Source organism: Nuphar pumila, chromosome 1 (genome assembly GCF_984573655.1).
Source record: "Nuphar pumila chromosome 1, dmNupPumi1.hap1.1, whole genome shotgun sequence".
Classification (NCBI taxonomy): Eukaryota; Viridiplantae; Streptophyta; class Magnoliopsida; order Nymphaeales; family Nymphaeaceae; genus Nuphar; species Nuphar pumila.
The window spans coordinates 10,509,540-10,526,591 of record NC_143249.1 but is presented as its reverse complement, the minus strand read 5'-3'; the positions used below and the strand labels follow the sequence as shown (position 1 = coordinate 10,526,591).

Here is a 17,052-nt window from a genome sequence, read left to right as displayed (position 1 = left end):
CGCTACCTCTCTTTTGCCGCAATTTGGGCAAGCTGTCTGATGTTCTTTTTCTCTTCTGCTTTCTTTATTTGTTTTGACTTTGCTCTTGTTCAGTTCATGGGTTCAACATTTTGTTGATCTTCATGAGTGGTAAGGCTCTCTCATGCTCTCACATGACTGTTGCCAAATAGGTGAACAACATGCCGATTCATTTCAAGCAGCAACACACTTATGGGACTGGATGTGTGTTTGTCAATCTGCCAGTGAACCAATGCACAGTAGAAGGCACACAACCATTGAAAAGTGATTAGAATAGTAGCACTCTCAAGTTCAGCTTACACACTTGCCTAACAATAAAACAGAAAAGAAAAGGAGAGAGAGAGAGAGAGAGAGAGAGAGAGAGAGAGAGAGAGAGAGAGAGAGAGAGAGAGAGAGAGAGAGAGAGAGACGTGTTCTCTCTCTGTCCAAGGGAGCCCACTAAATTCAATTGAAGATTTTATCATATCATCATTGTCGCCAGCAAATGTTGCCACAGTTAACTCGAGGTACAGTTTTCACACTTCAAATAAACAAGACAATGACACACTGTTAAGGACAGAGAAACCCCCCATAGGTCTTCTATATGATGATTGGAAACAACTCCATGTATGAGCTTGTCTACAAACAAATACAGTCACGTGGATTTCTTGCCACCAAACAATGGCACTGGCCGAATGTTGAAATATGTTGCAGAAGCAAGATACCCACAGCTTAACGTAACATAGAATTTAAACCAGGGTGATGAGTAGGTTAGAAACGTACATACACTGGTTAGGGTGATGACAAAAGCAAAATTTACCAAGCACCTAAGCATAGAGAGATCAGCCTCCGCGGTTTGATGGGGGAAGTGTCCCTTGGCATGAAAATCTGAAAGTAGGCTGTCCTTCTGCTGGAACAAATTGATCAACCAAGAAGCAGCTTCGCATTCTGCTGTTGGGATTTCCTCGAGTGGGATGCGGTGAACATGAAGATGAACTTCAGAAGGATCCACACCAAAGACATTATCCATGAAAGATGGGCACCGATGCTTGTAACCAATAGTTATGTCATAAACTGCAGGCAATCCCTAACTGGTCTCAGATTTTTACTTTTTAATACAAGAAAAAGATATCAAAATCTTCATGCAGTATACAATGCAAGCAGCTTACAGTTTTACTACTCTCTACTTCTTTTTATTTAACTTGAGACACGGTTAGGAGATGTCACAAGTACTACATCTAACAAAAGTTTTATCATAAGAAAGCCTAAACATGAGCAACAGAAAGAAAAACATAAAAATATTTATTGACACAAAGAACAAGTGGAGGCAGGGCATACACAAGGTGGATGTTGCGAACAAGCTTCACATTATATATCACAGAATAAGTTGCAATATTAATGTCTAGCAAAAGAGATTTGTTATTACACCCATCACCAAATGGTTAGAACAGGCAGTATTTTGGAATTATGAGAATTCTTGAAATAAAATACTGGAACTAATGTGGACATAGTTACCTTATACTTTTACCATATTACCCTTCATCCACAATGCAGATAAAGAATAATAAGTTCATATGAAGCACAGATCATTATGCTGATTTGGAACATGAATGAAATAACAGTTCAAAGAAATGTAACCTGCGTCCAAGGAATTCCTGAGAACCTCCAAGGAGACTGTGAAACCCTTTGTTTTAGGAAGGAGGACATTTTTTAGTATAGGCAAACCACTCTCCCTTGCATACTTTTGGCTCCTTAAGCACTTCTGTTCTCTGCCAATGAAATGAACAAGAAATTATCAAAATGTATAGCAGAGGAGCCTAACTAACAAAAACCAGATCCAAATATAACAAATAGCATTAGCAGAGTGATGCATGGCATCTTTCACTAACCAAAATGCTGAAAGAGAAACCAAAAATACAAGGCCTCAAGTGATCATAAGAAAGAGGAAAAAAGAAGACAATGATGCAAGCATCTAGACGTACAACATTGTGTCACAATCTCACAAAGAGCATGAAAAAATATTTCAAAACATTAGATATCATAGTGTAAATCATCAATCAAGATTTAGTCATTGAAATAGTTAGATATAAGTAGCTGTAGTTGCAGCGGTACTCCATAAATCCCCAATGTATCATACCAGTACCAGATATTGGTGCGAAACTCATTTCAGGAACCACAAATAGAAGTATCAAATGTTTAGAAAACTCATTCCATTTAATTGGGAAATTCAGACTTGTTTCCACTACATATTTATGTTTCTACCTGTCACATGGGTGCGGGTGCGGGTGCGGGCGCGGGTGCAGGTGCGGGGGTGCGGCACTTTCAAAAACCTTGGGCGCGGGGGTGCGGCAAGGGCAAAAATGTAAATATAATATACATATAGAAGGGGGTCCGGGGGTTCCCCCTGGCACGGGTCCCGCATCCATGATTGCTCATTAGTGATCAGAAGGTTACCAAACATATTTCTAAATGTTGGTATGGGTCTTCCTGTTTTACTTGGCATAACAAGCAAGTTGGTCCTATCTATCGCGCCAGTAGGATCGATCGCTTCTTCGTTAATGACCATTGGATGTTCAGATCATCCCAACTCTTCCACCTTATGACAAACCGCAATACATGGCGTAAACAGATGAACTGACTTCAGAGGGAGGACGAATCCTATGTGGTGAGAAGAGAGTATTTTTTGAACAACAACAACAACAAAACAACAACAACTACGCCTTCATCCCAAAACAATTGGGGTCAGCGATATGAACCAAAAAAGAAATTCATTTTGGGTCTTCCACATGAATCCTTTTCCTCCAATCATTTCTATCCAATGCCATGTCCTCGGTGAGGTTCAAAGCATTCATATCCTTTCCTATCATCTCCATCCAAGTTTTCCTAGGCCTACCCCTACCTCTTTTAACTAATATATTTTCCCATTTCTCCAACCTTCTAACTGGAGCATCATTAGGCCTTCGCCGAATATGTCCAAACCACCGTAAACGATTCTCTCGCATCTTATTTTCAATGGGTGCAACACCTACCTTCTTACGTATCTCCTCGTTCCGAATCTTATCTTTTATTGTATTTCCACACATCCATCTAAGCATCCGCATCTCAGCTACACTCATTTTTTTAATATGATGTCTCTTGGCAGCCCAACATTCCGTACCATATAGTAAAGCGGGTCTAATAGTCATCCTATAAAACTTTCCCTTCAACTGCAATGGCATTCTACGATCACACAACACTCCAGTTGCACTTTTCCATTTCATCCACCCAACCTTTATCCTATGATTTACATCTCCATCAATTTCTCCATACTTTTGAATGATGGATCCCAAATATTTGAAATAATCATTCACCGGTATTTCTTGCTCACCAAGCTTCACTACACTCCCATCACTACTTCGTTGCTTACTAAACCGACATTCCATATATTCAGTCTTACTCTTACTCAACTTAAAACCTCTAGCTTCCAATGTCTATCTCCATAATTCTAACTTAGCATTAACCCCAGCTCTAGACTCATCAATCAAAACAATATCATCAGCAAACAACATACACCACGGTACATTTTCTTGAATTGATCTCGTAAGCTCATCCATCACTATCGCAAATAGGAAAGGGCTTAAAGCAGATCCTTGATGTAACCCAACCGTTATCGGAAAATTGGTTGTCACCCCTCCACAAGTGCGGACATTGGTTACTACTCCTTCATACATATCTTTAATTATACTAATGTACTTGAGAGAAACACCTTTCTTCATCATTGTCCACCAGAGAACGTCCCTAGGTACTCTATCGTATGCCTTCTCTAAATCAATAAAAACCATATGCAAATCTTTGTTCCTCTCTCTATATCTTTTAATAAGTTGTCTAAGAAGATGTATAGCTTCCATAGTTGATCTTCTAGGCATAAAACCAAATTGATTCTCCGATATCATGACAACCTTCCTCAACCTAGACTCAATCACCCTCTCCCAAAGTTTCATAGTATGACTCATGAGTTTTATACCACGATAGTTTGTGCAATCTTGTATATCACCCTTATTCTTACATAAAGGCACCAAAGTACTCTTCCTTCACTCATTAGGCATCTTATTTGTTCGCCAAATCAAGTTAAAAAGATTTGTCAACCATTCTAAACCTTTCTCTCCCAAGCATTTCCAAGCCTCGATAGGTATACCATCTGGGCCAACTGCCCTTCTTGATTTCATTTTCTTCAAAGCCTCTGCAATTTCTTTCTTTTGAATCTTACGCATGAAGTCACGATTTATCTCATGAAAAGAAATGAAGAAGTCTCCAAGATCTTGAGCATGACTATCATTAAATAGCTTATCAAAATAATCTTTTCATCTCTCCTTAATCTCCTCATCTTTGACTAAAACCCTTTGCGTTTCATCTTTGATACATCTAACCATACCCAAATCCCGCGATTTCCTATCTCTCATCTTTGCAAGCCTATAAATATCCTTCTCGCCTTCTTTGGTGTCCAACTTGTCATAAACCTCCTTATATACCTTAGCCCTCGCGTTTCGAACTACTTTTTTAGCTTCCTTCTTTGCTATCATATACTTCTCCAAATTCTCATTATCACGACTCTTACTTAGATTTCTATAACACTCTATTTTAACCTTAATAGCTAATTTGACATCCTCGTTCCACCATGATGTATCCTTACCTAGTGGTGCACTGCCTTTAGACTCACCCAATACCTCCTTAGCCACTTTTCTCATGCCACCTGCTATCTTATTCCACAATGATTCTGAATCCTCCTCGAGACACCAATCAGCTTAAACATTCCTTGTTTAGCTCCTTTTAGTGCCCACCACTTAATTCTAGGATCTATCCTACGTCTATCCCTTTTGCGGCATTGTCTAATTCTAAGATCTAAGATTAATACTCTATGTTGTGTAGCTACACTTTCTCCCGGTATAACCTTACAATCGATGCAACAACCCCTATCTCTCTTTCTAAGTAGGAAAAAATCTATCTGACTCGTATTAACCCCACTTTTAAATGTTACTAGGTGAGACTCCCTCTTCCTAAACCAAGTGTTTGCTAAGATCATATCATAGGACAAACAAAAATCTAAAATCCTTTCTCCACTTTCATTTCTTTCTCCTATACCATAGCCTCCATGGATACTTTCAAATCCATCCCTACTAATGCCTACATGTCCATTAAGGTCACCGCCGATGAAAAATTTTTCTCCATAAGATATCCCTTGTACTACTCCATCTAAATCTTCCCAAAATTGATGCTTAATGGACTCATCTAAACCTACTTGAGGTGCATAAACACTAATAATATTAATAATATTTTTTGAGAGGCCTCAAATTATTTCTTCAAGTTATTTGTTAGGGGCTACATCAATCGTAACCCTTTTAAAGGTTGTCCAGATCCATGGGGTTGGAAGAGAAGGTGGTTAAGGTGGTCTTTATTCTTGATGGAGATAGCGCCCCAAGCTTAGATGGGTACCCAAATAGCTTCTTTACTTCATTCTGGTCTATTGTATCTAAAGACATTTCTGAGGCGGTCAGAGATTTCTTGATCATGTCCATGATGAGTTGTGGAGCCTGATTCATAGTTTTTGCCCTTGCAGGAAGGGGGTCTGGGGGCTCCCCCCGACGCAGGTCCGGGGGGGCCGCCCCTGGCGGGGGTTATAGGGGGCAGCCCCCCCCCCCCCCCAAGATTTTTTTTTTTAAATTCCGCAGCCCATTTCATAGGGCAATTTTTAAAAAAAAAAATCCAAAAAATGGACCGAAATGACCCTAGGTGCAGTCAACGCACCCAGGGTCGGGTTGACCGCACCCGGTGCCGCACCTGCACCCGCGTCGATGCGGGTGTGGCACCCTACTAGCCGATTCCCTGTGACTTAGGTTTCTACAAACACCTCAATTCTCCTTATACAATTGACAATGTCATTATTATAAAGGTACTATTTTCATTAAGACTTTTAAATACAATGACATAAATAAATTATAATACAATAATTACTGACTATTTAAGTATGTATGTCCTTGAAACTTGCTAAACCTTCATGTGCTAGTACTTCGTTTATATATATGTATATGTGTGTGTGTGTGTGTGTGTGGAGACCAACTAAGTTCAAATGAGCATTCACAGTCTCAGGTTCAAAAAGAATAAGTAGAATTGATTATCAATACATCAAGACCTGACCCGTACATGACCATGGCCACTGGATATATGAACATCTCAACATAGTCATTGATAATATAATACTTCATCTGTAATGAAATGGTAGGCTCCACGAATGCACTTGAAGCTACTCAAAAGGAAGTATCTAAAAGATACTTTAGACAAGACCCATAAAAGGGTATAAATGGAAAAGCATAAAAATAAATAACACTTTATTTATGAGAGCAAAATGCTTAAAAAGCATTTAGAGGAATAATTTACACAAGGGGATGCACCCCTATTTATACAAGAGTATTAAGGAGCTCTCCCTTTCTAGCTGTTGGAACTTCCAACAGCTAGAATTCTAGCCGTTCGACTAGTTCCAACAGCTAGAAAGTTGGTCAAGTTCCAACTGGAACTTGACCAAACTAGATGTATCTAGTTTTAATAGAACTAGATATCAAAAACAAAAAGAAAAATTACAAAAAAATTAAAAAGTATAAATACAAAAATATATAATAATATTATTATTATATATGTGCTGTTTACATTTTAACATCATCAAACAGATTACATAAGATGCAAACCATTTGAAAACTAAATTGATAAATAGATCTAACAAGCCAGAAGGAATATATATTGCATTCAAATTTACCAACAAAACAAGACAAAGGACATTGAACTGCACTATTCCAAAGATAACCAAATAATTTAGCATTCTCTTGCATATAAATGACAGAAGACAATTAAATCAAACTTAAATGAAGGACAAAAGGAGAGAACTATAAACAGATTACTTCTTTTCATTTATTGTATCTAAATATACAACAAAAACCTAGAAATTTGAAGGAGAAAAAGCAACCCAATCAGCAATAAACATGAAAATTATCAGGTGAGTAATGAGTATGTATTACAGTGGTGGTATATCGTGATCCTTTAAGTTTAAGGTATATATCATCAAAAAAATCAATGGCCCAAATCTGTGGAGGGGGAGCTGCCCACCAACACAAAGCCAGGCCAACTTCACTTGTGATGCATCTATAATGATCAAAAGCATCAGTTAGAAAGATCAAGCTTGAGGCTTCATACTGATACATTCCAATAAAGTATATCAAACACAGCAGAATATTGCACCTAAAAATTCAAATAAGGGTAAAGTCTAAGTGATTACGTGTAATCAGTTCCCTCAGGGAAAACAACCAGCCAAAGGGGATCTTGGGGATCAACAAAAGTTGAAAGCATTCGCCTTATCAGCCATTCATCATTATCCCATTTTCTTTCCACCGGTATAAAGTCAAGAATGTGGAAGCCCCAGCCAAATATTGGTAATTTCATTAAGCTGCTCTTGAGTATATACTTAATATACCCTAGGCGACCTTTTCTGATCGCAAAATCCCATAAGTACATCCAATCAACCTCAGTTCTATGGTTACAAAGAAGCAAGACCCGCTCCATTGCAGGAACCATCTCTCCTGACCAAACAACTTTAGTCTTGTTTATCTTCTCAAATAGAAACGGCCATAATGCTAACCACTTGCTGAAAAAAAAGGATGTCATCTTCCTGCTATAGTGCACATTAAACAGTCGCAATAGGACAGCAGTAATAGGACTCAAGTAAACCAACATCATAAATGCTGTTGAAAGTAGAAAAATTAGGCATATGATACCCCTCAAAATCCTAAAAGGAGATAAAGGTCGGTGCCTAGGATGATGCCCAAGCATTGGATTGGATTGCCCATTCTGCAACATAATGGAAGTACTAGTCTCACCATCAGCTAAATTATTCATCTCACTAGAATATGTTTCAAATCCATTTGAGGCATTTTCAGCATGAGAGTCACCAACTTTTCTTACATTGCCATTGGTGGTCAGATCTTGAGACAACTGGCCAACCATTGGCATACCTTGATCTTTGAAGTTAGAGCTAGGTATCATTTGAATGTCTAATTGGCACTACATAGCTATAAAATGTAGGATCAGATTTCTGCTACTTCAGCAAATCAGACTCCCAAGGTTTTCATATGAAATTGACAACCAAGCTGCACTCACTGCTGCATTCGCACATGCAAGCAACTACTGAAATTGAAACTTGTAGAAGCCTCCTGAAAACACAAATGATCTGCAAAAGCAAAGTTCAGTAAGAGATACTGCACATAGAGTCTTCTACAAGTTGAAATTCTCATATAACATAAAGTGTCAGAACAACACCAACGGTGAACAAAAATCCTGAACGTTAACAATAATGGCAATAAAATAAAAAAATAGATGGTTCCAGCAATGGGACAAAAGTAACAAAGCATTGCAACAGCAACTATGTCACAATGATACTCCATTTTGCCTCCCGTTCTGTATCCCTTTATATACCAATCATATTAGAAACTTCACAAAAATCACCATATCCCCATGTCCACAATCGTATCCACATGACAGATTTGCAATAGCTTACACCCGAAAACACCTGTGTACATCAAAGTCGTGAGAAGGTGCTCGTGCATGATTGGTAACTGTAGAGAGAGAGTACTCTCTAGAAGAAACTGACACTTATGAGCATTATATGATCGATCTGACCCTCCAGATGTGTTCAGAATGGCTTGTTTAATAGGAACGGAACCTTTGGATTGAGTGGTTTCAATGTAAAAACACAACAATCTTTTTGGTGGTAAGATTTTAGTGCCTTGTCCTTATAAAAAAAAAAGGATTTTGGTGCCTTGTGGGTCATTGACTTTTGAACCTCTTACAATATGCAATACAGTCAGACAACCCAAAACATATTTTTAACTAAACAAACCATGTTGATCATATCTATAAGGCTTGATCCACAAAAAAGAAAATCAAGAAATGTGAAAAAACAGGTGATTTCCACTAAAGTATAGGGCAGTCTCTTCGAATAGGAATCAATTTTCTGAAAGAGTGACATGTCATGACCATTTTATCAAGATGAAAATCATCATTGCAAGTTGTATCTATTCCATCTAACCCCATGCATGTGCTCAACATGGCCCATTTGCTAGTGTGCATTCATCGTGTCAAGTTTTTCAACCAAACAACATGATTTTTTGAGTCGTAAGTTTTGGTACATTGTGAGTCATTGATTCTTAAAACTCTTAAAAAACACTTGCTTACACATTACAATCACATGATTTAAAATCTGTTTTGAACAAAACATAAACATCACCTTTTTTTCAGGAAAAACCACCTCACTCGCGACCATACACATCACATTTGTATGGTATAAACCAATGTAAAAATCAGTTCACTAGGTGAATTGGTTTCTTAAAAAAAACTATGAATCGAATCGAATCAAATCATTTATGAATCGACAACTTTTTACCATCAGATGACACGTGTCATTAAACAATAAAAAGTATTTAAAAATAAACAAATTTTTTCATACCCTCAAAATATTAAAAAATGAATTGGATAGGCTGTGAATTGGCCCCTTTTGAATCGTCACTGGGCGGATTCGATCTGAATTGGCCAATTCAGACCGATTATAACAACATTGGTGTAAAGTACCAAAAACAATCAAGAATATAAACAATAGTGTTGTTAACATATATATATATATATATATATATATATATAGTATGTATGTAATAGCAAATACCCATCAGGGGTATTTTAGTCATTTTCAGTTGTAATAGGGTTGGCCTAGTAGGGGCTATTTTGTAATCTTACCTTTTTATATTTTTTGTTTTATATTTTTTTGTATTAGCTAGCTTAGGGGACAGCCCAACTAGCCATTGGGCTAGTCCCAACTGCCAGATTTCTAGCCGTTGGGGCTAGTCCACCGACTAGTTGGACTAGACCCATGTGTTCGCTCTTTTGCCTATATAAGGGGATCTTCCCCAATGTGTTATCTATGCTTTCTCTAAGCATATTATTGGTAATACAAATCTATATTTTTTACATTGTTGTTCTCTAAGTGTTTGTGAGTGTGTATCTTCATTGTGAGAGTGTATTTGATCCATGAGTGACCATTTTGATTGTGCTTGTATATCTCTTTTGAGAGATTGTATTTAACCCACAAGTAATATCTTTATATTTGTGCATTCTTGTAGCCCTTAGAGGCAACCTTTGTACTATTTTTGGTTTCATTACAAGTATTTGATACCAATGTTGTAAATATCGTACGGTATTGTACAATACGATATGATACATATAGTTATTATGGGCAAAAGCGATACTATATACACTCGTATCACGATACGAGTGTATATCGTATCCATATTGTATATATCGTACGATACAACCCTATATCAACACCTTCGGTGCACTTTAGAAAGGGCCTAAACTTGTTTTTTATTTTTTGAAATTTAAAGACTTCTTGAGGGCCGACTTCTTGATTTGTGTAGAGGCCATTAAAGGGGTACCCATGCACCTTAGGAGTTGTGAGAGCGATTTGAGGACAAATTCATTGCAAGGAAAATGGTTTTTACGGTTTATTCAAGTAAAAGTGCATTTTCACTATTTTTTCAATAAAAAAAGTAGGTTAAGGTAAAAAATCTTTATTATAAGTAAAATTACAAAACTACCTTCCAAAAAAAATTCGCTCAAGAGAATTAAAGATTTATATTAAGGTAGAAATCGGGCTCCAAACTTTCCAATTAAAAATCAAATGATCTAACATGACAATGGAGCACTCAAGTAATAATTGAAAACCGATTGAAAATCGAGTGCAACTATTGCCATAATATTTTTTTTATGTAATATGAAAGTATGAGTCATGTGCAGTGTTGTGAAAAGCGTTGAGGCGTAGTGAGGCGCTTCACCAAAATCTGAGGCGAGGCGTAAAGCGTAAGCCTCAAAAAAAAAATTGAAACTTAAAAAAGATTATAAAAAAATATCTAAAATTATAAATAAATAAAAAATGCTTTATTGATGAAACAACAACCAACAAGAAATAAAAAATCTCAAATAAATACTGAAAAAATATGAGATTAACATATAAAAGTAACATTAATGCAACAACTTGACCTACGTAAGTATCTAAGAAATAAAATATGTGCATTCATTCAATAAAAAATTAACAACGAAATGCATATTAGCATTAACAACATCATATGGACATAATTAAAAAATGCATGTTAGCATTAACAACTAATCAATTCAATGGATTCAACATATCTTTTGATTTTTTTTTCTTCCTCAACCGAATATAGCAAGTTGTGCACGGCTTGCCAAATCAATTCAATGACTGGCAACTTTTAAATCTTTTTTTCTGTCACCACAATAACGTGCTCAACTAACTACTAAAAGAGAGAAAACCATTAAGAATTGATTTAGGATGATGACCAGCAAGAATACCCACTAAGTTTTTTTTTGTTATGAGAAGCACCCTTGATAAAACGGTCTGGACCAAAGGTCCGCCATAGTAAATCAAAAGAAAATCCTAATTTAAGTAATTTAAGCTAATAAACTAGAATAAATCAAACAAAAAATAATTAATGTTAAAAAACTAAGAGGATTCTTGAAGCTGCAGTAACAAAGTCTCATAATCAACACTCAAAAGAAGTAGGGCATTTATCCCACACCGTAAAGAAACCTAAAAAGATGACCAACGGATCACAATCTATATAGGAGATTTCAGACAGAGGGCTGCAGTCCATTCATCCTTCGCAAATCAAAAGATGGAAAGATAAGTCGAAGAAAAAATAGAAAATACAAACCGAGAACAAGAATGGGGAAAAAGTGAAACTTACCCAAAATGTACAAACTGTGTGTTTCAAATGAACGAACTCGTCTCCTCCTTTCTCTCCGACAACAAACCCTAATACACCCAAACAAATTTTAGGCCCCCGAACTCATGTCCTCCTAACTCGTCTCCTCGGTTCTCTGTTTTTCAAAAAACAACAGGCCCCCAACTGCGTGTTTCTCAGAAAATATAACATTAGGGTGTGTGTGTGTGTGTGGGGGGGGGTTGTTATTTAAAACCTAATTTTCGTTCAAATGAGGGCGTTGACCCTCATTTGACCAAAAATCTGAGGCGTATAGGCCTCAAGGCGTATGAGGCGCACGGCATTTGCGCTTTATACCTGCGTCTCAAGGCACAAAGGCCCTCGCCTTGAGGCGAGACACGCTTTTTGCACCTTGAGGCGCGCTTTTAATAACATTGGTCCTATGTCATGTTCTTAATTGCAAGATATTTAGTATTTTGCATTGTTCTTGTGAGATATTTGATGTTAAATGATGACTTTTGCAGCTCAGAGAGATATAAATGCTTCATATGTGATTATGATTGTATTTTGTGCAATTTATCATTTTTCATGTGTTATGATTTTTTTAGATTTTTTTTTATTTTTTTTAAAATTTAAAAAAAATTATTAAAATTTTATTATTTTTTACAATACAATACGTTACAGGTACGATATGATACTTCCAACCTTGTTTCATACTATATATATGATGTAATATGAGTAAATATATGTGACAAGGACTTGCTAATGTAAGATCTTGTGACTACCCGACACGACACACATGACATGTTATGATATGGCAACATTATCCTACTATTATTTAAATATTTTTAATAGTAAATATATTTCTGTATATTAAAATATTAAAGATATGTTCTTTTATCAATTAAAAAATTCCATGAAATAAAAAATATTGTGTATTTGTGGCTCGTATCCATAGTAGGGGTGGCAATTTCTGACACGACCCGCCAACCCGCCTCTTAGGCGGGTTCGGGTTGGGCTTAAGCCAACCCGTTTAATAAACAGGTCGACCCGCGTAACCCATTTATTAAACAGGTCGGGTTCGGGTTGGGGGTATGCCAACCCGCCAACCCGGCTGACCCGTTTAATAAACGGGTTAGGCGGGTGGGTCAACCCGCCAACCCGGCCCGCCAACCCGCATGCCGACCCGTCAACCCGACCCGCCAACCTGCCTACCTGCCAACCCGATCCGTCAACCCGCCAACCTGACCCGCGAACCTGAAAACCCGTTTACCCTACCCAACCCATTTATTAAATGGGTTGGCGGGTCGTGTTGGGTTACCCATTTATTAAACGGGTCGGGTTCGTGTTTGCCACAGCCGACCCGTTTAATAAACGGGTCGGGTTCGGGTTTGGGTTGAGGTATGCTGACCCGCCAACCAGACCCGCCAACCCGACCCTATTGCCACCCCTAATCCATAGTGAGCCCATGTCCATGTGACATAGAACCAAAACATAATAGCACTAAAAATATTTGTAATACCAAAAAAAATCTTTTGACCACATTAGGGTGGGAACCCTATCACCTAAATTTATATGAATAAGGGGTTTGATTCGGCCGGATGCCCGCTGCGTGGGGCCCACATCCACCCACGCACCCACACAAATGCTGGACACGCAACGTGTCACCATGGGATGCATTTTCCTGTCCCATTCAGCCCACCCCCTGAACAGAGAGGACAGGACAGCGTAGACGCTTTATGAAAAAAAAAAAAAGGTTTTCTGTCCGCATGTCGTGGGCTGTCCCCTGACAGGACAGAACAGGACACACCGTCTTTGTCATCCCTTATCCACGAATCAAACGCCCAAACGTTTTCTGCCCATCTGCAGTGGCTGGTCGCTGGTCTACCCAACAGGTCAGATCTGGGCCAGATCAACTACATCCAGATCCAGATCCAAAATACAATAACAACTAATATGAAGCCCAGTATCCATATATTACCCAGATTAATGAATGGAACAGGAGACTATGTCCAGATCCGGAACCAGGTCCAATAAGACATGAATATGAGGATATGCAGGAACCAAATCCGAATTCCTCCCAGTAATAATCACTACTAAATGCATGTTATTGTAAGTCACGGACTGATATATCCTAAGAACCAGATCCACAACCAAAAATTATTAATGAGCAAAAAGTATATCCAAACCGCCTACCCCCTATACCAAGAATATACTGAAAATAAATTTGAAAAATTATAATTTTTCACTCGTTTTCTGGTTTTGATTCTACTCGAAAAAATCATAATAAAAAAATAGGTGACTTAGTATCGAGTCCGCCCTTTCGATCGAAAAGGTTTACGGTTTATCTCCTTCACCTTTCAAAAAGCAAAAATAAAATAAGCAAAGAAAAAAAAAGGACGGCGAAAAGCAAATTTTCCATAAATCGATTTCTAGCGGGATGGAACAGGGTTTTCCCGGCTGAAACATCTAAATGGAGAAGAAAAATCTCTCCTCTCCGCAGAGAAATCGCCGGAAATCGATTTCTAGCGGGATGGAACAGGGTTTTCCCGGCTGAAACATCTAAATGGAGAAGAAAAATCTCTCCTCTCCGCAGAGAAATCGCCGGAAATCGAATTGCCGGCGGCATGTATGGAAATTTTCCCTTTTTTCGCCGCACCGAACAGGTCAGGGGAAAAAAGGAGGAGCGCAATAAGGAGGAAAACCACCGTTTTTTCGCAAGGTGAACGGAGAAAAAATCGAAAATCCAAGAACACAAAAAGGGAGATAACTCACCGGGATCCCGCCGTGGAAACGCCGAGCTCGCCGGAGAAACCCTGACGTAGGACGCAGGGACCCGACGGAAGAGAGAGAGGAATGGATGTGGTTTCCTTCGATCTTGGGTTTTGTCAGGTCGAATCCAACACTGATATAGATCAGAGTTGGATTAAGGGATCCGATCCGATCTTGCCCATCCCTTAATCCGACTCTGATCCATTAGCTGACGGGCTTATGCTAATGGACCGGGTTGACCGGTTAATGGCCTGAACCGTTTACTAACGGGTCGAGTTTTGGCCCGTTCTTAACGGGCTCGGGTTTGAAAAGAAGCTCATGAGGCCAATGGGCCGGGCCATGGCCCAATCTTAAAATGCATGAATGATTGACTGAAATTATGGATTAACAAAAAAATAGCAAGTTGCTATCTATGCAACTAAGTAGGTAAATAATAATAATTAATAAATAACAAGCTCTCATACAACTAATTGTGTAAATAATAATAATTAACTAAGTTACTGTGTAATAATTAATTTTTAAAATTTTTATATTATTACAAAAATTAATAAATAATTCAAGCTCATCAAGCCAACCCGAGCCCAGCCCACGTATATAACGGGCCAGGTTTCGGCCCGGTATATAATGGGCTCGGGCCTAAAATCATGGCCCAAACCCGGCCCATGACAGGCCGAGGCTTGGCCATCAGGCTCTTGGGCCTGTTGCCCACCTCTACCCTCAAGCGATTGCCATTTGCTCGTGTAAGTAGGCTTGACAAGCATGAAGCTGTTTCAGGTGACAAGCCTCGGCTCATTTAATAGGCACGACTTGTGAATGTCACCAAGTTAACGGAACGTCACAAGTTCGACACCCACGGGTTCCCTTGCGGTAAGGTCCAAGCTGAGTGTACTCCCCGCTGGGCAGGGGGACCTCAAGGGTTTACCAACCGGAGGGGAGCCAAGGTGGAGTCGGTGATGGGGTTTTTCCTTGGATTATCAAAAAAAAAAGAAAAGAAGCTTACTTTAAGAGTTCAAATGAACCTTTTACAAACAAGCAACAGCCAAACCACGAAGCTTATCTAGAGATGCCTGTATAAGTTGCGCTTGAAATGATCGAATCTCAATCCATGGATTTGAGATCCAACGATCCGAGAACCACGAGCCACTCATCATGATTATTTCAAAATACCACAATGTTTTGGCTTTATCACACTGCAGACTTAGCATATGCAAAGGCAGCAAAACCATGTTGGACGATGGATATGGGTAAAATAAACCGAATCCAGGAAAGTATTAGCTTTTATATTCTTTTTACAGTGAACAATGCAGAACTTAATCAAAATTCTGGTTGGATCAGGGTCTCATACGAAATTCATAAACCATAATCAGGTACACACATTAAGACCCTATGGGTCCAACCCGAATAGCTAATCGGACCTATTTCACTGTTGGAAAACTGGAGTCCTACGTACCCGATCTGATTCAGATTTGATTCAATTGTATATATTAAATCATTTTAAAAATGCTTACTACTAAACGAAAGCATAGTAAATATACATTTAACATCATCAAATAAATTGCAGTAAATTCATTAATTTCGATATATACAATTGAATAAGACTTGTGTGCAAGTTTTACAAGCAATAGTGTACACTGTAACATTAGTTGTCGACTCATAATTATTTATTGAATACGATTTAATTAATGCAAATGATACTTAAATCATACTTAGGCTTATTGAGATGTGATTATTAATATTTGAGCATCAATTTGCAGCATTATCACGCGGCTTATGCAGTAGGACAAGAACGGCTGAGTCAGAATGTACAGATCTATCGTCACTCAATATTCCTTTGCAGGATCAGTCAAACGTGTAGCTAGGATTGTAAATGATTCGGTTTCAGGTCCGGCCAAAACCAAATCCATTTAGTCAGATTTGAATTCGATTAATAATTGGAACCACACTCAATATCAGGTTTTACATTCCAATTCGAGTAGATGTAAATGCCAGATTTTAAGCTACTCGGATCTGGATTTGGTTTTAGCTGATTGCTATCTGACTCTGAATCCAGATCCAGATCCGAATAATCGGACTTGGTGATGCCCATATCCAAACCGAGTCCCACATTCGTGTTTTGTAACCACCCTCTGCTGTCAATGGGTTGGATTTGAGTCATGCATATCTGGCCCAATCTGGACCTGAATTTGTGGGTATGGACACAGAAATGTTGAACTGGATATTATCTGGGTTGACCTGAATCAGTCCTAAATAATATATGAGCCGGGTTTGAACTATGATTTTTGTAAGATTATGACCGTACCGAGACTTTATATGTAGCTTCATGCAAAAATCCATATTCTAGGCACACATATAAATTATAGGAATCAGGTTCATGCTTCCTTTTTTCGATCCGGCATAGCCTGAATCCAAACCCACGTATCTGATCCCTTCAGGCCATGGCAGCAGAAAGTGATTACCAAGTTGCTATTTGGGCCGA

General features: G+C 38.4%; 1 protein-coding gene across 1 annotated transcript; it reads right to left on the bottom strand.

Moving 5' to 3' along the window:
• Positions 1-461: 461 nt before the first annotated feature.
• Positions 462-14,684, bottom strand: LOC149847941 (putative 1-acyl-sn-glycerol-3-phosphate acyltransferase 5). Its single transcript, XM_090009791.1, has 4 exons — positions 14,580-14,684; positions 7,298-8,245; positions 1,636-1,766; positions 462-1,071 (listed from the first exon to the last, which is right to left on the bottom strand). Exons 2-4 carry the CDS (start codon positions 8,059-8,061, stop codon positions 653-655), a joined length of 1,314 nt encoding a protein of 437 aa, XP_089865917.1. The 5' UTR covers positions 8,062-8,245; positions 14,580-14,684; the 3' UTR covers positions 462-652.
• Positions 14,685-17,052: the final 2,368 nt, after the last annotated feature.

Bases quoted from the DNA above. Each gene is read 5' to 3' on its own strand.
- LOC149847941 (XM_090009791.1), bottom strand. From the start codon at position 8,061: ATGATACCTAGCTCTAACTTCAAAGATCAAGGTATGCCAATGGTTGGC. The intron at 1,767-7,297 runs GTAATCACTTAG...TTTCATTGGCAG, and splicing joins CCTGAGGGAACTGATTACAC to AGAACAGAAGTGCTTAAGGA. The intron at 1,072-1,635 runs GTTACATTTCTT...GATTGCCTGCAG, and splicing joins CAGGAATTCCTTGGACGCAG to TTTATGACATAACTATTGGT.